Source organism: Phacochoerus africanus, chromosome 1 (assembly GCF_016906955.1).
Source record: "Phacochoerus africanus isolate WHEZ1 chromosome 1, ROS_Pafr_v1, whole genome shotgun sequence".
Classification (NCBI taxonomy): domain Eukaryota; kingdom Metazoa; phylum Chordata; class Mammalia; order Artiodactyla; family Suidae; genus Phacochoerus; species Phacochoerus africanus.
In genome coordinates this window covers 149,927,529-149,953,197 of record NC_062544.1, presented here as the reverse complement: position 1 = coordinate 149,953,197, position 25,669 = coordinate 149,927,529, and the positions used below count along the sequence as shown (strand labels likewise).

General features: G+C 49.9%; 1 protein-coding gene across 1 annotated transcript in view; it reads left to right on the top strand.

The window, feature by feature from the left end:
• Positions 1-25,669, top strand: part of FGD5 (FYVE, RhoGEF and PH domain containing 5) — a 131,031-nt gene that overhangs the window by 78,247 nt on the left and 27,115 nt on the right. The window contains exons 6-13 of the mRNA XM_047781695.1: positions 11,250-11,410; positions 11,683-11,839; positions 12,386-12,473; positions 14,046-14,096; positions 14,690-14,748; positions 19,989-20,060; positions 20,991-21,059; positions 24,794-24,877. Coding sequence (XP_047637651.1) covers positions 11,250-11,410; positions 11,683-11,839; positions 12,386-12,473; positions 14,046-14,096; positions 14,690-14,748; positions 19,989-20,060; positions 20,991-21,059; positions 24,794-24,877 — 741 coding nt within the window. The remainder of the gene's footprint in view (positions 1-11,249; positions 11,411-11,682; positions 11,840-12,385; positions 12,474-14,045; positions 14,097-14,689; positions 14,749-19,988; positions 20,061-20,990; positions 21,060-24,793; positions 24,878-25,669) is intronic.

The following is a 25,669-nucleotide window of genomic DNA, read 5'->3' as shown; positions in this document are numbered from 1 at the left end:
CTGACGACACAGCCAAAATGAGCAAGGCCCAGTCTGCTCTCTGCTTAATTAGAGGGAAGATGGCAGAAGCATGCAGAGTAGCTGAAGAGTCTGATGGTGCCAACTTTCGTAAAGCCATTACTATCACTTCTCAGGCTGGGATGTCTATGGTCCCCCCGCCAAGTGTGCAGTAGGTGTCGGGATAAACATGGCCCATCTTTTAAGAGCTTCTGCTTTGGTCTCGATAGGTGATTTTAAATAAATTAAATGGATCGTAGATATATCCTGGAGAATAATGTAAAATATGAGACTTCAGAGGCATTCTGAGATCTGGGTGGCTCCCTTCAGGCTGTGACCCCAGATCTCTAGAGGCTCTGGGACCCTTGAGAGTCCCTTAGACGGACCCTGTAGTAGCTAAACCTGGAAGGCCTCATGATGGAGGTGGTGTTTGAAGAAGCTTGGAAAGATGAGCACGATATGGATAAGATGCTGGAGGCACATAATGTACACACAGAGAGAGATTGGAAAAAGAGGAGTCATAGAACACAGTGGTTTTCCCAGTGTGGCCCAGGGAACAGCAGCAACAACATCTGGGAATGTGGAAAGAATGAAAACTACCCAACCCCACACGGACCCAAGTGAAGCAGGAGTGGGCCCAGCATTCTGGATCTGGATGATCCAGGAAGGTGGTTCTGATGCCCACTCAGCTTGGAGAAAACTGGTGTAAAGGGAGTAGGCAGGCCCAGCTCCCCAAGGGCCAGCAGTGCCCAGCCAAGGGGGTGGACTTGGCCATGAGGGCAGCAGGGGCCGAGAAGGGTTTGTAGGAGCTCAGAAGCAGTGGGGAGCATCTGTGTGTCCCCACTCCCCCAGAGCCTCAGAGAACTGTTTTGCTTTTTAAAAAACGTTTTATGAAAATCAAATACCTGGGAATAAACCTAAACAAGGAGGTTAAAGACTTATATGCTGAGAACTATAAAACATTAATCAAGAAAAGTAAAGAGGATGCAAAGAAATGGAAAGATATTCCATGCTCCTGGGTTGGAAAAATTAATATTGTAAAAATGGCCATACTACCCAAAGCAATCTACAGATTCAGTGCAATCCATATCAAATTACCCATGACATTTTTCACAGAACTAGGACAAACTGTCCAAAAATTTATATGGAACCAAAAAAGACCCAGAATTGCCACAGCAATTCTGAAGAACAAAAACGAAGCTGGAGGCATAACTCTCTCAGACTCCAGGCAATATTACAAAGCCACAGTAATCAAGACAGTGTGGTACTGGTACCAAAACAGACAGACAGACTAGTGGAACAGAATAGAGAACCCAGAAATAAACCCAGATACCTATGGCCAATTAATCTTCAACAAAGGAGGCAAGAATGTAAAATAGGAAAAAGACAGTCTTTTCAGCAAGTATTGCTGGGAAAACTGGCAGCTGCATGTAAATCAATGAAACTGGAACACACCCTCACACCATGCACAAAAATAAACTCAAAATGACTTAAAGACTTAAATGTAAGACGAGACACCATCAAACTCCTAGAAGAAAACATAGGCAAAACATTCTCTGATATCAACCTTACAAATGTTTTCTCAGGTCAGTCTCCCAAAGCAATAGAAATAAAAGCAAAAATAAACCAGTGGGACCTAATCAAACTGACAAGCTTTTGCACAGCAAAGGAAACCATAAAAAAACCCAAAAAGACAACTTACAGGATGGGAGAAAATAGTTTCAAACAATGCAACAGACACGGTTCAATCTCTAAAATATACAAACAACTTATACAACTCAATAGCAAAAAAGCCAACAACCCAACTGGAAAATGGACAAAAGACCTGAATAGACATTTCTCCAAAGAAGATATACAGATGTCCAACAAGCACCTTCAAAAATGCTCAACTTCACTAATTATTAGAGAAATGCCAATCAAAACTACTATGAGGTACCACCTCACCAGTCAGAATGGCCATCATTAATAAGTCCACAAATAACAAATGCTGGAGAGGGTGTGGAGAAAAGGGAATCCTCCTGCATTACTGGTGGGAATGCAAATTGATACAACCACTGTGGAGAACAGTATAAGGTACCTTAGAAAAGTATACATAGAACTACCATATGACCCAGCAGTCCCACTCTTGGGCATATATCCAGACAAAACTTTCCTTGAAAAAGACACATGTTCATTGCAGCACTGTTCACAATAGCCAAGACATGGAATCAACCAAAATGTCCATTGACAGATGATTGGATTAGGAAGATGTATGTATACACGGTGGCATACTACTCAGCCATAAAAAAAGAATGAAATAATGCCATTTGCAACAACATGCATGGAACTAGAGACTCATACTAAATGAAGTATGTCAGAAAGAGAAAGACAAATACCATATGATGTCACATATCTGGAATCTAATATATGGCAGAAATGAATCTTTCCACAGAAAAGAAAATCATGGACATGAAGAACAGACTTATGGTTGCCAAGGGGGAGGGGGAAGGAATGGGATGGATTGGGAATTTGGGGTTAATAGATGCAAACTATTGCCTTTGGAATGGATAAGCAATGAGATCCTGCTGTATAGCACTGGGAACTCTGTCTAGTCACTTATGATGGAGCATGATAATGTGAAAAACAGAATGTGTACATGTATGTGTAACTGGGTCAACTTGCTGTACAGTAGAAAATTGACAGAACACTATAACCCAGCTAGAATGGAAAAAATAAAAATCATTATAAATATATATATAAATTAATTTTAAAAATTAAAAAAAGTTTGTGACTTACATATAGTTAAATGCACAAATCTTAAGGGTAGAGCTGACATTTTTAATATGTACGTGTGTGTGCACCTGTGACCGCCACCCAGATAAGATGTTTCCATCATCCCAGATTTTATTTATTTTATCTATTTAGTTAGTTATTCATTGCTTTTTAGGACTGCACCTGTGGCATATGGAAATTCCCAGACTGGGGGTCAAATCAGAGCTGCAGCTGCTGGCCCACACCACAGCCACAGCGATGCCAGATCCGAACCGCATCTGCGACCTACATCACAGCTCACAGCTCACAGTTGGTTCCTTAACCCACTGACTGAGGCCAGGGATCAAACCCACATTGTCATGTATACTCATCGGCTTTGTAACCTGCTGAGCCACAACAAGAACTCCTGACTCTGGCTCTTTTAGCTCAACATCATGTGTGGAATTCATCCCAGTTTTCCATATATCAGCATTTCTTGGTATGGATGTACCACATTTGGTGTTTCCATCCTTCTCTTCAAGATCACTTGGGTTTCCAGCTGAGGCTGTTATAAAGCTGCTATGATGTTTTTATATGTGATTTCCAGGGAACATAGGCACTCGTTTCTCCTCAGTATTTACTGAGGAGTGGAATTGGATTGCCAAGTCACAGGATTAGCATAGATTTAGCTTCATTAGAAGCTGCCAGATAGGTTCACTGAGTGGTTGAAGCCACAGAGACTCCCCTCCCAGTGGTGGCAACCCATGCCTCCCACACATGTTTGCCAGTGCCCCCATCCCGCCCGTCTGTGCACTCATGGCCTTTCTACTGACTGTGCAGGGGTTTCTTGTGTGGTTTTAATTTGTGTTTCCCTGACGTTTAATGAAATTGAATATCTGCCCTCTGTTTACTAGCTGTTTGGAAATCCTCATTTGAAAAATGTCCTAGGCTTATTTTTTTAATTGGGTTGTCTGCGTTTTCCTTCATGATTTGTAGGGATTATTTAATGATTCTGGACACGAGTCTATTTTCAGATATGGGTATTGTGAATTGCCTCCCAATCTGTGGCTTCCCTTTCCATATTTTTCAACAGCTTAATGGAGATATGAATTTCATACCAGGAGTTCCCTCATAGCTCCCTGGGCTAAAGATCCTGCATTGTAACAGCTATGGCTTGGGTTTGATCCCTGGCCTGAGAACTTCTGCATGCTGTGGGTGCAGCCAAAAAAAAAAAAAAAAACCCCAAAACAACCACCAAAATCTCACACCATACAGTTCATCTGTTTAAAGTATAAAAGCTAATGGTTTTTAGTATATTCAGAGTTCTACAGTCATCACCCCAAAGAAACCCCATACCCCTGAGTTATCTCGGCCCTGGGCACCCATCAGCCCGGTTCTGTCCCTGTAGATTTGCCTGTCCTGGACCTATCATATCAACAGAATCATGTAATTTTTGGCCTTTTAACACAGGCTTCTGTTCTGTAGCATCATGTTTCCAAATTTCATCCATGTTGTAACGGGTGTCATTTCTTCCTTCCTTTCTGTGGCTAAGTAAAATTTTATTGGGTGGATATATCACAGTTTTGTTTGACCACTCATCAGTTGATGGAGTTTTGAATTCTTGCCATTTTTTCATTGTTAGGAAAATGCTACTGTGAACATTCAGATACATGTTCTTATGTGAACATAGGTTTCCCAGTTTCTTGGAAAGAGAGTGCCATTGCTGGGTGATATTGTACTTGTTTGTTTTTTTTTTTTTTTGGTGGGGGGAGGTGTCTTTTGTCTTTTTGCTTTCTCTAGGGCCGCTCTTGCGGCATATGGAGATTCCCAGGCTAGGGGGCTAATTGGAGCTATAGCCGCTGGCCTACACCACAGCCACAGCAACACAGGGTCCAAGCCATGTCTGGGACCTACACCACAGCTCTCGGCAACACTGGATCCTTAACCCACTGAGCGAGGCCAGGAATCGAATCCGCAACCTCATGGTTCCTAGTCAGATTCATTAACCACTGCGCCACGATGGGAACTCCATATTGTACCTTTTTAACCTTCGGAGGGACTGCCAGACTGTTGCTAAGTGTCTGTACCATTTTACCTTCCCACCATCATAATATGAGGGTTCCACTTTCTCCACTTCCTTGAAGTGATTGCTGTTTTATGTCTTTAATTATAGCCATCCTGGTGGCTGAAGTTGTATCTTATTGTGGCTTTGGTTTTGCATTTCCCTAATGACTAATGATGTTGGGGAGCCTTTCATATGCTGCTTGATCATTTGTATATATTCTTTAGAGAAATGTGTTTTCAAATACTTTGCCTATTTTTAATGGGTTGTCTTTTCATTGTAATTCTGTATACAAGTCCCTTATCAGATGCATGATTGCAAATGTTTCCTCCCATTCTGTAGGTTTTCTTTTCAGTCTCTTGACAATATCCTTTAAAGCACAAAAGTTTTAAATTTTGATGAAGTCTTATTTATTTTGTTGCGTATGCTTTCTGTGTCATACCTAAAAAAGCTTTGCCTAGCCCAGTATCACAAAGATTTACTCCCATTTTTAAAAAGAGTTTTATAGTTTTAGCTCTTAGTTTTGAGTCTTTTATTTATTTATTTACTTATTTTGTATATAATCTAAAGGAGTCCAAATTCAGAGTTCCTATTTTGGCTTAGTGAGTTAAGAGCCTGACACAGTGTCTGTGAGAAAGCAAGTTCAATCCCTGGCCTTACTCAGTGGGTTAAGGATCTGGCGTTGCCGCAAGGTGGGACGTGGGTCATAGGTTCGGCTCAGGTCCGGCATTGCTGTGGCTGTGGTGTAGGCCTGCAGCTGCAGCTCCGATTCAGCTCCTAGCCTGGGAGCTTCCATATGCTACGGGTATGGCCCTAAAAAGCAAAATAAATAAAAAAATAAAATCAGTTTTGTAGAAAAGTAACAAGAATAGGAGTAGTACACTGAACAACCAAATTCCCTTTTGCCACATTCATCTTTTAGCATGAAGTCCAACTGATATTTTTTTTCTTTATGGTTAGTACTTTTTGTACACAGTTTAAGAAGTCTTTGCTTGCCCCACAGAGATTCATTTTCAGGGCTTCAAAGTACCCTCCTCTGACTGACTGGGCCAAGTGAGGTCATTTGCCCAGACAGCTCGCAGCCTCTGCCAGGGTGTGGTTGTGACGTGGGTGGGTCAGGGTTAACGTCGGTGTGTGTTTGGCCACATGGGATTCCAGTGCATCTACTTGACTTCTGGCAGGAACATCAGTGGTTGGGCCGCTTGCAAGGAGTAGGATATTCTGGCCACCCACTAACTGTTTAGCCCCAAGAATGCAGATGCTGTATGTATTACCCAGAAAATGCAATGGTGGCTTTGGAGGAGGGTCTGGAGTCCAGGGGACCAGGCCCCTGAATGTGAGATCCCCGCTTTCACTGCAAGCACGCCCAGAGCAGAGTCCGGGGAGGCCCCTCCAGTTCCTGGAGGCTCATCTGGGCTCCAGAGGCAGAGACCGCCCTTACTGCCCCCCGACCCAACCAGACCACCCAGGGTCTCTGAGGTCAGGCCAAGCCCCTACAAGGATTCTGGAGACCTGGGTTCCAGTTTCCCTCCTTGACCAGAATACGTCACTGGCCTGTCTGGGTGAGACGAGTCGGTCTGGAGCAGCGGGAAGAGCTAGGATTTCGGAGTCATATGATTTGTGCTCAGATCTCACCATCTTGGTGGTCTTGGGTCTAATTCCCTTATTGGTAACAATGGAGATAATAATGACACCAGAGGGTTAGGATTGTTGTGAGGGTTAAATGAGAAAACGGATGTGAGATGTTGAGCTTGGGCAGCTGGAAGGACACGAGCATTCAGTAACCATTGGCTCTGCTGGTGGTTGAGCACCTCCCTGGGCTGGGCGCTGGGCACTCAGGCATGGGGGGAAGGAAGTCTCAGGCAGGGGTCTACCTGCATGAACCCAGTGAAGAAGGGATGTGTCCCCATATAGCATAGAGGAATACTGAGATCTGTGGAGATGGAGTGTTGTGCCCCAGGTCACGTGGAGGCAGGAGTCCAGACAAGGATTCGTCCTTGTTCTCTAGAGCCCGCTAAGGCTGGGGCACCAGGGATTTGTGTGTGTAAGAGGGTGGCCAGGTCAGGAAGGCCCGGAGCCCACAGGGGCTTGGCTGGACTCTGCAGACCTGGGGCCAGTCACTTCCTGCTCCTTGTTGGCTCCAGTCCAGCACTGTCTCCCTGCATGCCACTGTCGGCTGCTGGCCTCACTCCTGCTCCATGGAACAACTGGAGCAGCCTTCTCACAGCTGTCACTCTATTCCAGCCACCTCCAATTTACTCTCCCAACAAAGCGAACATTTTCAGATTTGTGGTCACTTTGCTCCCCAGCTTGGCACCCTTCACTGGTTCCCCATCACCCCGGGATGAAACCCATGTCTCTTAAAAAGCCTGCAGGACCTGCTTGGGGAGGGTGACCCCCCAGCCTCAGTCCTGTGTAGGATGTGCACATGTGCATGTGCACACACTTATGTACACCCATGGCTCCCAAACCACACTCAACCCAGTTCCTCCTCCACCTCAGGGCCTTTGCACCTGCTGTCCCCTCACCCGGAACCCCCAACCCTGTGTCCGTGTGGGTGTTGAGTCCCTGGAGCTAAGCCAGGACTCCTTCCTGTGGTCTGCACCACCCCCATGCTTTTCCCGTCACAACACATGCCCCCGTGTTGACATCATGGTTTTGCTCACCAGCTTTCCCTGAATTACAAACTCTGAGGACAGACCACACTTCCCCTGCTCCCACCCTCCCCTCAGAGCTTGGGGCAGAGCGGGTGCTCAGGATATGTGTTAGCAAGTAAGGGGGTGAGGGCCGCATATCTTCTACCTCCTTCTTCACTCTGTGGTGGCAACCAGAATCACCAAGACAGGAGAAACCTTTCAGGGAGTGGCAGATGGGGCAGCTGTCACCCAGCACTTGCTACCGATGCAGGAGTCAAGAGAACGAATGTCCATGGCAATTCCAATAGTGCTCCAGTTTATGGAGTGACTCATGTTGATGGTGGCTGTCCTGCCCATTGGGACCAAGTCAGTTTAGTGAGAATTAATTACAGATGAGAAACCAGCTTGCAAAGCAGTGAATATTTAAGCTCCCTGGAGTGTGATGCTAATATAGCTGTTGGCCTTGTCTTTGCTTGTCCTTACCACCCCCACCCCCACAACTCCCTCTCCACCCCCTTCTATGTACTTGTGTCTGGGCATCAGGGTGACCAGATGCAAGGCTTGTGTCCCCCGTGACTCACTCTCCTTTTCTGTTAAATAAAGGTCCTGCAGTCCATCCATCAGCAGGCATTGTAAAACTCCTGTGTGTCACAGGCTCTGCCAGACTTCAGAAACATGGGAGCAAGCAAAGAGTTGGGGCCCTGCTCTGAAGGTTTCGCATCTAAAATAGAACCATTAGCGCCCTGAGAAGAGCACTTTACAGTTTGCAGAGCACGTTTAAACATCAGCATGAGCCTTTCAGGAGCCTCATGCTATATATACTTGGTGGTACTGTTGTCCCCATCTTACAGGTGAGCAAACTGAGGCTCTGATAGGTTGATAGCTTTCCTGAATCACTCCTGGGGGGTGCTGGGCTGGAACCTGGCACAGAGCCGAGGAGGGGGGCATGTTCACAGTCCTCTATCAGGAGTTCCCATTGGGGCTCAGTGGGTTAAGAATCCAACTAGTATCCATGAGGACACAGGTTCAATCCCTGCCCTTGCTCAGTGGGTTAAGGATCTGGCATTGCTGTGAGCTGTGGTGTAGGTCATGGATGTGGCTCAGACCCCATCTTCCTGTTGTGGCATAGGCCAGCAGCTGCAGCTCTGATTCAACTCCTAGCCTAGAAACGTCCATATACTGCAAGTGCAGCCATTCAAAAATAATAATAATAATACTAAGATAAAATAATAATGATAAAGTCCTCTGACCATCAGCTGCCATGAGGCAGGGGTTCCCGGCCTGGTCGGCACGTTTTCTGTCTTCCTCGGCACCAGGCTGAGGAGACCCTCAGGCTGGCGGCTTGGTCCTGATAAACACAGAGACTCCCAGAGAAAGAGAGAACAGTCCTCTGGTGCCAGATCAGCTGGGAAGCCACCACCCCAGGTTCAGAATGACCCCAAAGCCAGCTGCGGTTGGAAATAAGCATTAAACACCACCGCCCTCTGGCTTCCCCCACAACCCACCCAGCTGCCTTCTGCCTCCCATTTACACTTTCTCCATCCTCCCAAACCTGCTTTCAGGAAAGGCTCCACCAGCTCAGGTGCAGTGGGATTCGGCTCAAGCTTGTGACCCCCCACTTAAGGACACACACACTTCCAGCCCAGAGTCCATTTATTATTCAGGACTTGGGCCCCCAGAACTTCTGACCTTGGTGGTGGGTCTAGCAAGGCCTGACCTCGGGCAGGAACCAGCTCATCCTCCCTCCTGCCACCTGCCCCATGTCCCCCTGGGTTCCCGCCAGGCAGGTTGTCATGGCAGGAGGTCAGCTTGGGGCAGGATGAGGTGTTCAGGAAGTGAGACCTTTGTGACCGCCTCCTCTGCTGTCCCGTCTGGAGCACAGCGGCCCCTTTCCAGATGTTCCGGGGCAGCGAGAGTGTTTCCTTCAGGCTGTGCCCTCCTCTTCTCTGCCCCACTCTCTCCTCTGTCAGGGTTCTGCCCTCTGCTTTCTCCTTTCTCTTTCTTTCTTTCTCCTCCTTTCCCTCTCTCTGCTCTTCTCCCACCCCTGGCCTCTCAGGCTCTTTCCTTTTCAGATCTCTGTGTAAAAAGACTTTCATCACAGTGAAAACTATTCATCAGTGAAGTCAACTGTCTTGCCCAGTAATGAGTCGAACAAGCCAGGGTCATCAGCCTTCCCGAATGTTGAAAAGGTGATTTGACTTTCTGTATTTAGGCTGGACCGTGGCTGGACCATGACCTCTGATGCTGTGCATTGCTTCACAATTCTAGGTGGTTTCAGGTTTAAATTCCACACTTTAAAACTGTAGAGCTGATGGAGTTCCCGTTGTGGAGCAGTGGTTAACAAATCCAACTAGGAACCATGAGGTTGCAGGTTCGATCCCTGCCATTGCTCAGTGGGTTAAGGATCCGGCGTTGCCATGAGCTGTGGTATAGGTCACAGACATGGCTAGGATCCCAAGTTACTGTGGCTCTGGCGTAGGTTGGCAGCTACAGCTCCAATTTGACCCCTAGCCTGGGAACCTCATATGCCACTGGAGTGGCTCAAGAGAAGGCAAAAAGACCAAAAAAAAAAAACTGTAGAGCTGGGAAAAAAAAAAAAAAAAATGGAGTTCCCATTGTGATGCAGCAGAAACAAATCCAGCTAGTATCCATGAGGACTCAGGTTCATCCCCTGGCCTCACTCAGTGGGTTAAGTATCTGGCATTCCCATGAGCTGTGGTATAGATCGCAGACATCGCTTGGATCCTGTGTTGCTGTGGCTGTGGTGTAGGCTGGCAGTTGTGGCTCCGATTTGACCCCAGCCTGGGAACTTCCATATGCCATGGGTTCAGCCCTAAAAAGCGAAAAAACGAAAAACCAGAAACCAAAAAAAAAACTGTAGGGCTGGGCCTCATATGTGAGCATGTGTTTTTGAAGATCAAGTATTTTTGTAGTGAGGAAAAAATTACATTTATAATTTTAATGTTTATTAAATTTATTTTTTTTTTCGCTGCACCCACAGTATATGGAAGTTCCCAGGCCAGGGATTGAATCTGAGCCTATGCCAGCTGCAGCAATGCTAGGTTCTTTAACCCAGCGCACCAGGCCAGGGAACGAACTCACGCCTCTGTGACCACCCAAGCTGCTACAGTTGGAGGATTCTTAACCCACTGCACCATAGCAGGAACTCCCAAGTGTAATTTCTAAAGTACTTAATCATGATGTAGAAATTTTTGAAAGTAGAGTCAAGAAGGAAAAAAATCATTCCTAATTCCATACCCCTGAGGCTTCACTCTCTCTGTTTCATTGTTTCCTTTTAGCTTTTTCCTTTGTTCATTTTTTACACAACTGCCTTAAGGTGGGAGGACAGCTTTGTACCCCTTCTTGATTTCTTTGTACTGCACGTGAATATTTTTGCATCATCACCATCTTCACCATTTTAACCCCAGAGAATGGATGCCTATGATTTCTCGAGACTTTGTTTTGAAAGAACACAGCCCACGAGCCTGTACAAGATGGATAATTGTAAAGCAAGAGCTTTATATTTCTTCAGAGAAAAAATTGCCCAACTTCTTACCCATCTTGTAAAAGAAGTATGTGTACCCAGGTTGTGTACCCAGGTTCCCCCAAGGAAGGGCTATATGAACATGCTTTAAACCTGCTTCGTGCCAGGAGCTGTGTGGGGGCTCTCTGGGCATCAGTTACCTGTGGTCCCCAGGTGCATGTTGTCACCTGTTTCACAGGGTCTGAGATGCTGGCATAAGGTCCCGCACTGCCTGTATATAGGCCAGAGCTCAGCAGAGCTGCCAGGGAGACTGTGTCTAACAGGCCTTTGGGGGTTTCAGGATTTCTATGGAGCTGTCACGGGGGCCTTGGATGAGACAGACCAAGAAGGCAAGGATGTGCCAGCCAGGGAGGAGCTGAGACGTGGCCTGAGTGAACTCCCAGCCATCCGCGACCTTCACCAGGGGATCCTGGAGGAGCTGGAGGAGAGGTTGTTGCACTGGTGAGCAGCTTCTGGACCCCACTCCCACCTTGTTGCTCTAGGCAATTGAGGGGCGGGCAGTGGGGGATCACAACCCAACCACGTGAAATAGGTCCCCGTTTGACTGACACAGAAGCTGACACTTGGAGCTGTTCAGTCTTTTGCCCAAAGCAAGACAACTGTGGGAGGGTGAACCTGGGATCCCCAGCCAGGCGTGCAGCGCCGGCCCCACTGGCCAACACCACAGTCATAAGGCTGAGCTCTCACTGTCCCATCCCCTCTCCTTGCTGCAGGGATGGCCAACAGAAGGTGGCTGATGTCTTCCTGGCCCGGGAGCAAGGGTTTGACCACCACGCCACTCACATCCTGCAGTTCGACAGGTCCCTGAGTCTGCTGAGTGAGAGCTGTCTCCACTGCCCCCGGCTCTCAGCTGCCGTCCGTGAATTTGAGGTTGGTCCCTGGGTCCCCCCAGAGCCTGCTCTGAGGATGCAGGGGCAGGTGGGCACAGAAGGGCTTGATGTGAGTCAGTGCGGCTTCTTAATAGTCTGAGGCTGGAGGCAGAGAGGGCGGTCCAAAGGGTGGGGCGAGAAGGTGAGCCAGCAGGAGGAAAAACCCTGAGCATCCCCACTGGGCGGTCAATGACAACTCAGTGAGCCCCAGCCCGGGGAGGGTGTGAGTGGCTATTCTGTCTCAGTAGCAAAGCACAAAGCAAGCTGAGGCCCAAGCCATTGGAGTGACCAAGAAATGGCCACCAACTGGGGATCCAGTTACTGGGCAGCAAATTCAGGGACTTTCCCCTAAAGCCATATTACTGAGTGTAGCAGTGTGTGAGCCTGAAGGAATGTGCTGTCCTGGCAGGGCAGTGCTAATCTGGGAGGACATCCGGAGGAGGGGAGCCTGGTTGTGGAACCTGGGGGAAAGGTGCGGATGGGACAGTGTGGGGGGGATGGTGTGGGTCTCTGATGGTGTTTTGTTCTCTCCGTCTCTTGGGAGCAGCAGAGTCAGCAAGGAGGCGGCCAGAACGTGAAGCACCAGCTGCTGAGGGTGGTTCAGCGCCTCTTCCAGTACCAAGTGCTCCTCACAGGTAGGCCCTGCAGGAGGTCAGGGTGCACCAGGGCTGTGGAGAAGGGGAGGCAGGGTGACAAGATGTGGCCAGGTGTGCTGTGACGACCCCTCTGTCACCCAGGCAGAAGGGGGGCGGGGAGGCTCTCAGCCCTACCCCCACCAAGGTGCCAGGCCAGCCACCACCTTCCCTCCCACTGAGCTTTGGCCCCCCCTGCTGCCACATGGAAACCTGCCACTGTGGCCACTGCTGTGTCTCCTGACAGCCTCACCCATCCTAGCACACAGGAGCTCATACCTTCCCCTGTTCTGCATTTCCCCCCTGTCTCTGTGGGTCCCATTCCCTAAAACTGCTCTTATCTCCAATACCCTCCTGCTTCAGTTTCCCTCCTCGGACCTGTGGCCCCTCTGTGGCTTTTCCTCTGACTGCTTCCTGCTTTCTGAAGCCCTTTACCCCCGGAGCTTCTGTGATGCACCCCCTCCTGCCTCCCGCTGAGCTCTCTGGCCACTCCCGTCCATCTCCCCGGCCACCTATCCTCTCCATGGCCCCTTAATGTCAGTGTTTCTCAGGGCTCAGCCCCAGGCCCTCTTTTCTTCCTTCTCTATAAACTTTCCCCTAAATGTCATCCCCTCCCTCCCTCTGCCTCTGTCCTGAGCAGCTGCCTCCTAAGGGGACAGAGAGCCCTGCCTGGGGAGCTGATGCTCCGGGTGGGGAGACAGATGCCACACATATAGTGATGTGCGTGTGATTCCAGGGAGCAGTTGGCTGTAAGAGAAGACATCAGGGTGGAGGGTGGGGGGAGTTTATTCCCCTCAGTCGACAAGTATTTACTAAGCCTCTACAATGTACCAGGCTCTGCACTAGATGCTGGAGGGGTAGAAGTGAATTAAACCACCAGACTCTATGACGCTGTGAAACTTATACTCTAACCAAGAGTAAGGAAATAAAAATATAATATACCCGTGATGAGAGTCTAAAGAAAAAGAAAACAGAACGTCCTCTTCCTGAAGGACGTTCAGGAAGAGCTCTGCTCTATTAGACCCAGAACCCATCTAAGGAGGTGACCTTGAACTGAGGTCTCAGTGAATTGAGGACGTGAGCTGTATGAAGATCTAGAGGACGAGAGGGCCAGGTAGAAGAGATAGTAAGTGCCAAGCCCCTGGATAGGAGCAAGCTTGGCGAATGCCAACATTGGCCCAGGGAGCAAGTGGCGGGAGAAGTAGCTGGAACGAGGCCAGCCATGTAGAGCCTGTGGGTATAAGTGTGTTAAAGGTCTGATACTTCATGCTTGGCCAGGTTGGTGGTGATATCTGTTTCCAGGTATACTGTGTGCTTCTTGAAGGCCTGGCACAGTGCCATGCACATAGCAGGTGCTCAGGAAATACTAGAATGAGTGAGTGATGGGCAGTGGTGACAGCTTGGTGGTGATCAGTTTTGTGCTAGTGTGTTGTGGGGAACTCACAGGAGAGAGGGTGGACACCCTGTGCTTCTGGAACTCTTCTTCTGCCTCTGCAGACAGAAGGGCTGCTATTAGGGACAGAGGGGCTGACCTCACTGGGGCAGACTGACCCCCGGCTCTTGTTCTGTCTGCAGATTATTTAAACAACCTTTGCCCAGACTCAGCTGAGTACGATGATACGCAGGGTAAGTCCAGTGTGAGTGAACCCAGAGGAAGGGGGCATGTTCCTGTCTCAGCCCCTTTCCCCACCTCTGGACACCAGTTCCCAGGCACACAACAGCTCCCTCCCCGCCAGCTGGGTGTTCAGGGGGCGTGAAGCCTCCGGGGCTTCTGAGATGATTCCTCTTGACCTCAGCCATAAGGACCCCTGGGTTGGGCTAAGGTCCAGTCAGAGAAGAAGGGGTAACCAGAATTTGATGCTGGGAAGTGGGGCCAGGTCTAAAAACTCACCTCAGACTCCCTGTTTCCTCCCAATTCTGTGTGACTGTCCCTGCCTGTGACCTGCCAAGGTAGTCCCTATTTTAATGTATCCCCATTACAGCCTTGGGTACTGAGGCACAGAGTGGTCAAATCAGTGTCAGGGTCACATGGCACTAGTGGCAAAGCTGTCATTGGGCCTGTGACCTGACCTGGCAGTGGGAAAAATCTGTGCCACCCACCTACAAGACCCTGCACCTGCCAACAAGAACCTCAGGAGAATGGGTGACAACAAGCATGGTGGCTCCAGCCCAGTCCTCCCCAGCGGGCCCAGCGCACTCTGCTCTGCTTCTCTCTGTAGGTGCACTGAGCCTCATCTCCAAAGTCACAGACCATGCCAACGACAGCATGGAGCAAGGGGTAAGTCCAGCCCATGGACCTCCTCTTGGATGAGGTTCCAGGAGCCCCTCCACCCTGCCCAGCTCTGCCCCATGATACCCACTTGGGGCGGGGATGTTGCAGACAGCTATCTATCTTGTAGAATCTTGCAAACAGCCTCGGGTTCTGTCCCTAACACTTGCTGTGTGACTACGTGTCCCTCTGTGGGCCTCTAGTGCACCCTTTGAACAATGAGGGAGGCTTCAGGATTACACAGACCTGATGAGTAATGTCCTGACCGTGGTCTGAGACCATCTGCTCTATAAATTGCAGACTCCCTGGCACATCTTAGATCTTCCCAGTCAGGACTTGCAGGGTAAGATCCAAAGATAGGCATTTCTTTGTGCCACACTAGCAGCAGCAGCAGTTCCCAGCGCCAGGACTTGAACCCAGGCCACAGTGGCAACCCAAGCCACAGCAGTGACAACCTGCTAAGCCCTTCAGGGAACTCCAAGAGATAGGCTTGGGTTTTTTTGTTGTTGTTGTTGTTGTTTTGCCACACCTGTGGTATATGGAAGATCCCAGGCCAGGGATCAAATCCAAGCCACGGGATGCTACAACGCTGCATCATTAACCCACTGCACTGGGCCAGGTATTGAACCTGCACCACTGCAGAGACAACACCGGACCTTTAGCCCACTGCACCATAGCAGGAACTCCAAGACAGGCATTTTTAATAAGCACCCAGGTTAATGTTTTGCCTGCAGAAGTTTGAGAGCCACTCACCCATGAGAACCTGTGAGCTCTAAGTGCACACCCAGTTCCGACAGTGTGCAGCTCTGTATTCAGAAGACACTGCTAAGGTGTTTACTGGGTCTCTGTCCAGGATGGTCAGCTTTATCTCACATGCCAGCTCTGCTCCAGCACTTACCATGGTTACTTGTGTCCACATATTTTCTGCTTCACTAAGCTATAAATATGCTAGAGCTGTGTCTTGATGATTCTAAGGCCTAGTCGTAGTGCAGTGGGAGAGTTCAGTGATCAGTCATCATGTCTTCCATGGACAGAGGTGGGGGTGATGGTGGTACGTGTGCCAAGCACTGGCTCAGCTTTGCTGTGGCAGGTACATAGCATCCTCAGAGTGCATCATCCACAAGTAGAAAAGGGGGAAGGGAAAGACTGTCTCTTGGACGCCTAGTGTAAGTCAGTCTTGTGTTGGGGCCTGGAGATAAAGGGGTGAGATATGAATCCCAACCCTGGAATCACAGCTCTTGGAGCGGTAAGTATGTGGACATGAAGAACCGTGATAAACATCACGAGGGAGCGAGAGGAAGTGCTCCAGGGTTGAGAGAAAGGAGCTGTCTCTCCAGCAGGGACTGTGAGAAGTGGTGACACAGGGCGTGTCCCCATAGAGAGGATTGTGCACATGCTACAAAGGCAGAGGGAGAAAAGGTGGGCCAGGAAGAGGGCCTGGCCTGGGCTCAGGCATGGAGATGGCAAAGTTTGGGACATGTCAGTGCTCAGAGGGTCACCTGGCATGGCTGGAAGTGGAGACAGCGTAGGCGCAGTTGGACAGGAATCTGGGAGAAAGGTCAGGGTGGCTGGTGAGATGTGTGCGAACCTGGAAGCTGAAGTCAGCTGGGAGCGAAATCCAGATGGTCCGACATGCCATTGAAGTCACCCTCTCCCCTCCCCTGTGATGTCATGAGCTCTCTGCTCTTGTCACCTTGGCTCTTGTACACACAGTGTGAGTTCCCTCAATGTGCCCGAAAATCAGAGGTGCTTTAGAGTTAGCGCCCGGTCGTGACAGTAGCAAGTGGGCTGGGCTCCACACATTTCCCTTTCGCGAGTGATGCCTCTACTTCCAGAAAGAAAAACGAGGCCAGGAAGGGCTATATCTTCCCCCTTGCCATGAGCTTCTGCACACAGGCGCCTCTGTAGCAGGGACTGGGGTGGGTCACAGCCACGCACCCTCCTGGCGGTCTCCACAGCCAGGATGGCCACAGTGCCAAGATGCATAGCCTGGCCATTGACTCTCCAGCTGCTGTGGACGCTGTACCAGGCCTGCTCAGGACTAGTGGCCTCCATCTCACGCCTTCACGGGGCTAAGACTCTGCCTAGACCGTGGACAAGTGGGTCCAGATAAACCCCTCCCCAAGGCAGGGCTCAGTGGCTGAGTGTTCTGAAGGATAGCTGGAGCCATTTCTTTGCTGTATAGCTAAGAGAATCTAGAAGAAATGATAGCCAGTAGCAATAAGCGTACCTGGTGCCCAAATCTTGCTTTCTTTTTTTGTTTTGTTTTTTTTTTGTTTGTTTGTTTGTTTTTTTGCTATTTCTTGGGCCGCTCCTGCGGCATATGGAGGTTCCCAGGCTAGGGGTCGAATCGGAGCTGTAGTCTCCGGCCTACGCCAGAGCCACAGCAACGCGGGGTCCGAGCCACATCTGCGACCTACACCACAGCTCACGGCAACACCGATCGTTAACCCACTGAGCAAGGGCAGGGACCGAACCCGCAACCTCATGGTTCCTAGTCGGATTCGTTAACCACTGCGCCACGACGGGAACTCCCCAAATCTTGCTTTCTGATACCATTGTCCAAATAAAGGAACAAGGATCCTTGGAGAAATGGCTAATTCTAAGACTGGGGCAGGAAATATACAACATGAGCCTGGAGCATCTTGTAGTACCAGGAAGTAAGAAAGTGCTCAATAAATAAATACGCAAAATGAAAATCCCCACCCGAACCCACATGATGGGGGTATGTGAAAGGGGCACAGAAGCCAACTGGCCAGGCTCCCAGTGGCCAGAGATGGAACAATTTAAGAAATAAAGTACATGGAATCATAACCAAACAGAAAGTAAATGTTCATGAATCCTTACTGATATAAATAATTTATTTAGTTATAATTAGTGAATATATTAATAAATGAAGGAGAAGAGACAAATGTCCTAATAATTTAGGTAAATATTCTGCCCCCAAGGAGGAGCAACATAACCCCCCACTCATTAAATGTGGACTGTGCACAGTGATCTTCTCCAAAGAGTATGGACAGGGCAGGTGAGGGTGTGTCTTTACAGTGGAGAATTCCAACAAACATGACCTTGGCCTGGTGGTCAAGGTCAACATCAACAGTCATACATCATGTTGCCAGTACGGACCTTCATATGATGTGATGAGAATAGTACTTTGTGTGATCTTCTTTCCCCCAAAGTATAAGCCCAGTCTAATCATGAGAAAAACATTAAGGAGTTCTTGATATGGCTCAGCAGGTTAAGGACCTAATGTGTCTATGAGGACACAGGTTCAATCCTTGGCCTTGCTCACTGGGTTAAGGACCCACGGTTGCAACAAGCTGCAGTGTAGGTGGCAGATCCTGTTCATATCTGGTGTTGCCCTGGCTCTGGTATAGGCCAGCACCTGCAACTCTGATTCAACCCCTGGCCCCAGGAACTGCCATATGCTGCAGGTGCAGCCCTGGGGGAAAAAAAAGAGAGAGAGAAACATCAAATTCCAAGAGAGGGCATCCTACACTATATCTGACCCATATTCTTCACAATTGTCAAAATCATCAAAAATGAAGAAAGTCTTAGAAACTGTCACAGTCAAGAGGAGTCCAAGGAAACATGAAGTCCAATAAATGTGACCATGAGGCCCAAGGTGGCCGAGAGGTTTTCTCGTAGCCCTGCTCCTTCTTCAGCTTCCCCAAGTGCCTGGACCAAAGAGGGGATCCCTGTGTGTTCTTGCCCCTTCTCAGAGGTAGACTGTTGCTCTGTATTACTCAGGGCCAGACTCCCAGGTCACGGCCCTCGTGGACAAGACTCAGCCTTGAGTAAGGCCCATGAGCCAGACTCAGCATTCCTTCCCTCCTGTGCATGGCAGCCAAGCCCTGCCATCTCTCTGGGGCAGGTCTTGGACAGGTCCCTGCTTTGTGTTGGTGCACGATCCTGGCACGAGAGGTTACCCGCCTCTCGTTGGGACAGATGTCTTTTGCTCCTGCCCTTTTCCCAGGAACAGTGTGTGGCTCTTTGCCCGAGCTCCCACAGTGGCTGAAGGATTTTGTGCAAGAAAGTGGCCCGCTACGTAGGCACAGCTTTGTGCCAACTGCCCAGGGGAAGCCTGCATGCTTTTACCACCAAGGGGTGGGAGTGGGGAGTTCCTTCTGGCCCCAGTCTTCCTTGTAAGCACCTGGCAGAAACTCTGGGAAAAGAGCTGGCAAGGGACTGCAGGTGCCTGGTGCGTCTAGGGCTCCATGTTATTCTAAACTGTCCCACCAGGCCACAGCTGACCTGTAAGAGTCCACTAACATCTTAGCTGCTTCCTTCTCGCCCTACTTTATGTCGACCTCTGCCCTCTGTGTGTTCCAAAGGTGTAGTAGCTCGGAAGTCCTCCAGGGCTCCTGGCAGGGCTGGTCTGTCTTTGGGATCAGTTCATTCAGTAGCCTTGGGGCCCCAGCTCTCCAATAGGCATAGAAGATGCTTTGCAGGTGACCTGGCTTTCTCACCCTGTTGGGGTGGGCACATTCTTCTCTTGCAGCTCCCACAATGTAAATGGAAGTGGGACAACATTTATACATTTCTAGTGTGTAGGATTTTATGCCCTAAACTAGGGACAGTGTAAAGGCCTTTTCCAGGCATTCTTTCTGCACAGTTTTCACCTTGTTTGTTGACTTTAGAACCAGCCCTGTGTGAGGTTGAGGGACATCTGCCTGCAAGTTAGGTGCTTGTTATTTCTAGTATTGGGGGTGTCCCCTTACGCATCGTGCCGTCCCAACCAGGGACTGACAAGCAGCTCCCAAACACGCTTGTTTTTCTGCAGGGAGTGCAAATCTGTTTCCTTCCCAGACAGTGCGTTTTCTTGGTTTCTCTCCCTCAGAGCAGCCCCTACCAAGACTGCAGACCCACAGAGCCAGCCCAGCCTTGGAGATCTGTCACCTTTGGGTTATTGAGGTCTCTGCTCCAGGCCTTACGGGGACACAGGCTAGAGCATAAGCAGTGGCCAGGAGATAATCAGGTGTTGGCTGGCACAGTGAGGAAGTGACCGTGGTGTGCAGAAGGATGGCAGTGTCAGACCCCAGGCCCAGAGGCACGAGCCTGACTGTGGGCAGTATACACACGTGACGTCCCTTAGACCTGGACTCAGCCCTGGGTCAGTCAGACAGGAGATCAGACAGGGGACAAGGCCCCGCTGGGCTCCCTTCTCTCCTCTAAAGAGAAAGCAATGCTGCTGGTTACAGAGCAGATAAGGGGCCCTGACCATCTCCTCACCTTGCTCCCACCTGCAGGAAAATCTACAGAAGCTGGTCCACATTGAGCACAGCGTTCGGGGCCAAGGGGACCTCTTCCAGCCAGGAAGGGTGAGTGCCATGCCGTTATGGGCAGGGGCAGAGGGTGGCGTGGCTGGCAGTTGGGCAAGGCCTTGTTAAGCCCCATTGTTCAGCTGGGCCGGCCCCAGACAGGCCTGGCTGCAGGTGCTGTCCACCCTGGAGAATGCAGGCCCTGCTGGGCTCTCCACCCCTGCTCCCTCCCCTGAGGTTTTCCACTCTCTCAGCCTTTAAACAAAGTGCTTTTGGGATCAGTGTTTGCTGTGGTTCTGGTCACCTTTGAAAAGAGATACCACGTGGTCTCAGTTTAGTCCAGTTGCTGGGAAATCAAGGAAACTATCCCCCAGGAGCCCCCACAGAGCATTTTTAAAATAACATTTTTGAAGAGACAAATTTACCCTTTTAAGCTTCCAAATGGGAAACATGAAACTCAGCTCAAAAATTGTCAAAAATGTGTTCATTACCTATTCCAGTCCTAAAAGGATGAGAAATAAAGGAATTTTGTACAAAGGGAGATTGTACTCAGGAGATCTTACTCAAAATTAGCCGGGATCTCACTGACCTGAGATTCTATAAAATCACACCCAGTGTTTTGGCCTGGGTCATCAGTTCAGTGAATATTTATTAAACATCCATTTGTATCTTCCGGAATTGAGGGGCTATAGCAACTGTTCACAGGTCTTCAGCTATTAGCAAACTTTCGGCAGCTCTGTTCTGATTGTTCTCCTTGTGGTGGCAAAGCAGGGGGCAAGTTGCTCTTTGGACCACTCTGCAGCCAGAACAGCATCAAGGTGATGCTTCTGAAAGGCCAGGTGCCTGCTTCCAGAGCTGTTCTGCTGGGCATCCAGCACCTCCACGGAGCTGGGAACTCTCTCTGATTCTCACTGAAGACCCCCACCCCCACCCTTCTCCAGGACAGTAGGGCATCTGCCTGACCCTCAGGGTTTGCTTCTGTCACTGCAGGAGTTTCTGAAGGAAGGGACACTGATGAAAGTAACAGGGAAAAACAGACGCCCCCGGCACCTGTTCCTGGTAAGTACCTGGTCTCCAGACAAGCCCTGGGATTGTCTGGTTCTGTGAAGTGTTCTGGGGCTGGTGTTCAAGGCCGTCTGGAAGGGAGGGAGGAAGACTAGACCAGAGCTGAATTTTTTTAATATTTTATTTATTTATTTTTGTCTTTTTTTTTTTTTTTTTTTTTTTTTTTGCTGTTTCTTGGGCCGCTCTGGCGGCATATGGAGGTTCCCAGGCTAGGGGTCCAATTGGAGCTGTAGCCACTGGCCTACACCAGAGCCACAGCAACGCAGGATCCGAGCCGTGTCTGCAACCTACACCACAGCTCACGGCAACGCCAGATCGTTAACCCACTGAGCAAGGGCAGGGACCGAACCCGCAACCTCATGGTTCCTAGTCGGATTCGTTAACCACTGCACCACGACGGGAACTCCCAGAGCTGAATTCTTAGGCCGAGGATCATTCTATACAGCCGAGCTTTCCAGAAAACAGAGAGCTTAGCAGCCCACCCTTCATGTATCATTTGAATGACTTTGAGCAGAACATTGCCAAATTTAATTATCTGGTGCCCATCTGAAATATCCTAAAACCAGGAAAGTTCTTAAACTAGGAATAACTATTCGGCTACTATAACTAACACGTGAGAAAACTGAAACAAGTCCAAAAAGGAGTTGACTTGGCCAAATCTCCCAGCAGGTGGGCACCAGAGGCCCAGAAGGGAATCTGGGTTCTGACCTGAGCCCAACCCTTTCTCACTGTGCGTGAGATGGGATATAATGTGACATATTTAGTGATGTACAGCCACAATCTGAAACCAGGGAGTGCCCAGGCCTGAGTGTAGTGATATCAGTCTCAGAGGCTCCTGACCTGCAGGCAGCTCTTTGCCCCGGTCTGAGACCCCAAGTCGTTTTGCCTTTCAAGTTATTCTCTCCCCTGGATGTGACTTTTCTCTCTGCTCCTTCACCATCAGCTGTCGTTTCTTCTTACCATTCATCATGGCTACCCTGAGAGCCTCCTTACGCTCTGTTAGAATTGTGTGCAAACTAAAAGTAGATAGGCTCTGAGTCAGTGTCTTGGAAGTCTCTCTGTCCAGGCCTCTGCTGAGCACCTCCTGTGTGCTGGACCCTGAGAGCCGGAGCTAAAGTCACATGCCCTGCCCTCAGCCATCAGCATCAATGGGAGGACTGAGTTACAAGAGGCGCAGAGCCTCAGGGGCCTATGGATGCAAAGGGAGGATCCAGGAAAGTCAGGGAATAGACAGATAAGTAGCTGGCATTTGTTGTGTGTTTGCAGGTGCTATGCCCTGTGCTGAGTGTTTTACGTTTCCTGGAGAAAATGGTACCCAAGTTAGGCCTGGAAGGAAGGATGAGAGTTTTTCAGGTGGATGAAGGAAGGGCATTTCAGGAGCAGGAACAGCATAAGCTGAGGGAGGGGGCTGAGAGGTGTAGTGTGTTTGGGGGACCTCTGTGAATCTTGTGGAATCCTGGGCTCTTCCACTCATGAGTGGAGTCCACACCAGGACTCACAGAGACCCTGCCACTGAGGGATGAGTTCCAGAGAAGGCTCCAGGTCCCAAGCAGGGAAATCCTGAGCCTGGCCTGAAGCGGAACCTCCGTGCCAGGAGGTGCTGGGCCTCTGTGGCTTGTGCCCTGAGGCTTTGGCCCAGCCTCCCTCCTAATAGCCACCTGTCACCTCCCCTGAGAAGCACTCCCTCTGGCTGGCAGGTGTTCCATCTGAGGGGAGATTTGGAGACCAGAAGAGGTTAGATCCCTGGGGAGGTTTGAAAGGGCTCTGAGAGCCGAGCACTGGACGTCTCAGATTTGAGTTCTCAATAGGCTCTGAAGCCCCTGAACATGCTAGAGCCTCTTTCTCCAGGTAGTTCTTTGACCTCTGCTTACATCCCTCTGGTGACAGGGAGTTCACTGCCTGCTGAGGCAGGCATTCATCCTTCAGTTCCTTATGTGCCTCCTGTGTGTTTTGCGGATGAGGCCCTTGTTGTGGATCTTGGAGTCCAGAGATGGAAGCCATCCCTTGTTCTGTGCTGGAGTCTAAATGTTGGAAAACTTTCTTTTGAGAAGGAATCCATACCATCTGTGTGGCAACAAGCCAGACTGACTGGTTTGATCCTGACCCAACCCTGAGCCCCTGTGTGACCCTTGGACAAGCCACAGACCTGCCCAAGCCTTGAAAGTGGAAATATAGGGCGGTTTTGGCAATTAAATGAGAGGTCTTATATGTCCGGTGCAGAGAAGCAGCTTATTTGATGAGAGTTTCCATCCTTTCCTCTGGGAACTGCCCCGTGGGACCCAGGTCCTTGCTCTGCCAAGGGACAGCCTGGCAGAGAGAGCTGCATCTTCCTTCTCCAGGATGGAAAGGGGAGGCAGTCCAGAACGGTAATAAGAAGTATGGGCCTGGGATGCCTCCCAGCTCTGCCGCCAACTGGCTCTGAGACCCGGGGCACATCCCTCCGTCTCCCCAGCCTCAGTGCCTGGCTCTTTGCAAAGGGGGCAGCAGTACCTCCTATGAACGAGGGCACAGTGAGCTCCATCCTGAGTTACCTGCTGGCCATGCCCCACTTACCCTGTGCCTCTCACAGGGGTCTAGAGTGCCAGGCAAACCCTTCCTCTCTCTGGGCCTTAGACGGTGAGGCCCAGAGAGAGGAAGGGTTTGCCTGAGGTCATACAGCAGCTCATTACCTAGGCCAGATCCCCCACACCACCCCAGCCAGAAGCACCAGGAGAGCTGGTAGCGAGAACACTCACCCACTCTGTCCCCTGGCAGGCTCTGCAGGGAGAAGGAGGGCAACCCTGAGTTCTCCCTCTTTTTCAGACCCTGACGTGCCTTGTCCTGTTCTGTCCTCAGGACACCCCAATTGACGTAGGCTTCCAAGCATGGGGGTCACTGGGGGCCATTCTCTCTCAGCGTTCAAGGTGAGGTGGGAGTGGGGATGCCCCCCACTTGGCAGGTCAGGCAGCTGAGCTCAGTTATTCATTCAGAAAATTTAATCGAGCACCTGCTATGTTACTGGAGGTACGGCATTGAATGGAACCTGCCAGCTCCCTCCTTCCTCCCTCCCTCCCTTCCTTATCTCTTCTTTATAGAGGCTTAACTTGTGTTGAGTGAAATGCCTCTATTTGAAGCATGTGTGTTAGTGCTGACACATGTGTATGGTCATGTAACCACCACCTGGGTCAAGATGCAGAGCATCTGCAGCCCCCAGAATGTCCCCCTGCCCTAGCAGCCACCTTCCCCATCCCCCCCCCCAGGCAACTCAGTTTGGTTTTGCCTGTTCTGGAGCATCCTGCAAACGTGACAAGGCAGCGAGGCAGCATGTATACCTCTGCACCTGGCTTCTTCCACTCAGGTGTTGGAGGGTCACCCCTGCCATTGATTTTCTCTCCTGGTTGCTCTGTGGCTGTGCCCTTCAGTGTGGGGGGGGCCCCACAGTTTGCGTGTCCAGTCGCCTGTTGATAGACTTTGGGTGGCTTCCCATGGGGACTGTTGTGAATAAGCCTCTGTGAATATTGCCCTACCCGACTGTGGTGGGCATCTGCCTTTACCCCTCTTGAGTGGAACGGTGAGAAGGGGCTCACATTTCAGCCCCAAGTGGTTTTGCTCTTCTGAGGTGGGGGGTGGGGGGCAGTCACCAGGAAAACAAGATACCTCTGATTCTCAGAGCACAGTGAACCTCCAGCATGTGCCCAGTGCAGCCTTCCAGGGCCAAGACACACCTAACGGGCTTTCCTTCTCCCCAGATGAGTGACGTGCTTCTGTACACGTATCCCCAGAAGGATGGCAAGTACCGGCTGAAGAACACCTTGGCGGTGGCCAGCATGAAGGTAGATCCCTGGCGGGGAGATCCCAGGGGAGGAGGAGGCACAGCCCTGCGTCTGAGCTCCATGCCAGCAGTAGAGAGGAGTCAGGGGCTGTTAGTCACAGCAGGATTCTGTTGTAGGAGTCCAGGGAGAGTGGGGTGAGGGAAGGCTTCCTGGAGGAGGGGAGCCAAGTCCCTTAGAGTAGATGATATTTAGACAGATGGGGAAGGGAGAGAGAGTAGGGGCTCCTAGGTAGAAGGAAAATGCATAAGGAAAGGCTTGGAGGGAGGAAATAAGCAGGTGTTTAATTTTTTCATTTGTGGTAAAATGTGCATAATATAAATTTACCATTTTAACCATTTATAAGTATATGATTCAGTGGCATCAAGGTCATTCACATGGTAGTGCAACCATCACCACCATTTAGCCCCAGAACTCTTCATCTTCAGAAGCTCTGTCTCCATTAAATACTAATTACCCTTCCCCGCTCCCCAGACCCTGGCAGCCACCATGGTACTGTCTGTCTCTCTATTGTAGCCACTCTAGGGACCTCAGATAGGTGGAAGCATACAATATTTGTCCTTTCTGACCAGCTTGCTTCACTTGGCATAATGTCCTCTGAGTTTATCCATGTTGTAGCAGGTGTCAGAATTTCCTGCCTTTTTAAGGCTGACTGATATGCCATTGTGGGTGAGACCACGCTTTGTACCCATCCACCCATCCATGGACATTTGTGAATACTGCTGCTGTGCACATGGCAGTGAAAAGATCTGTTCACATGGCACATACTCCTTAAATGTGAGAGAGATGCCAGCC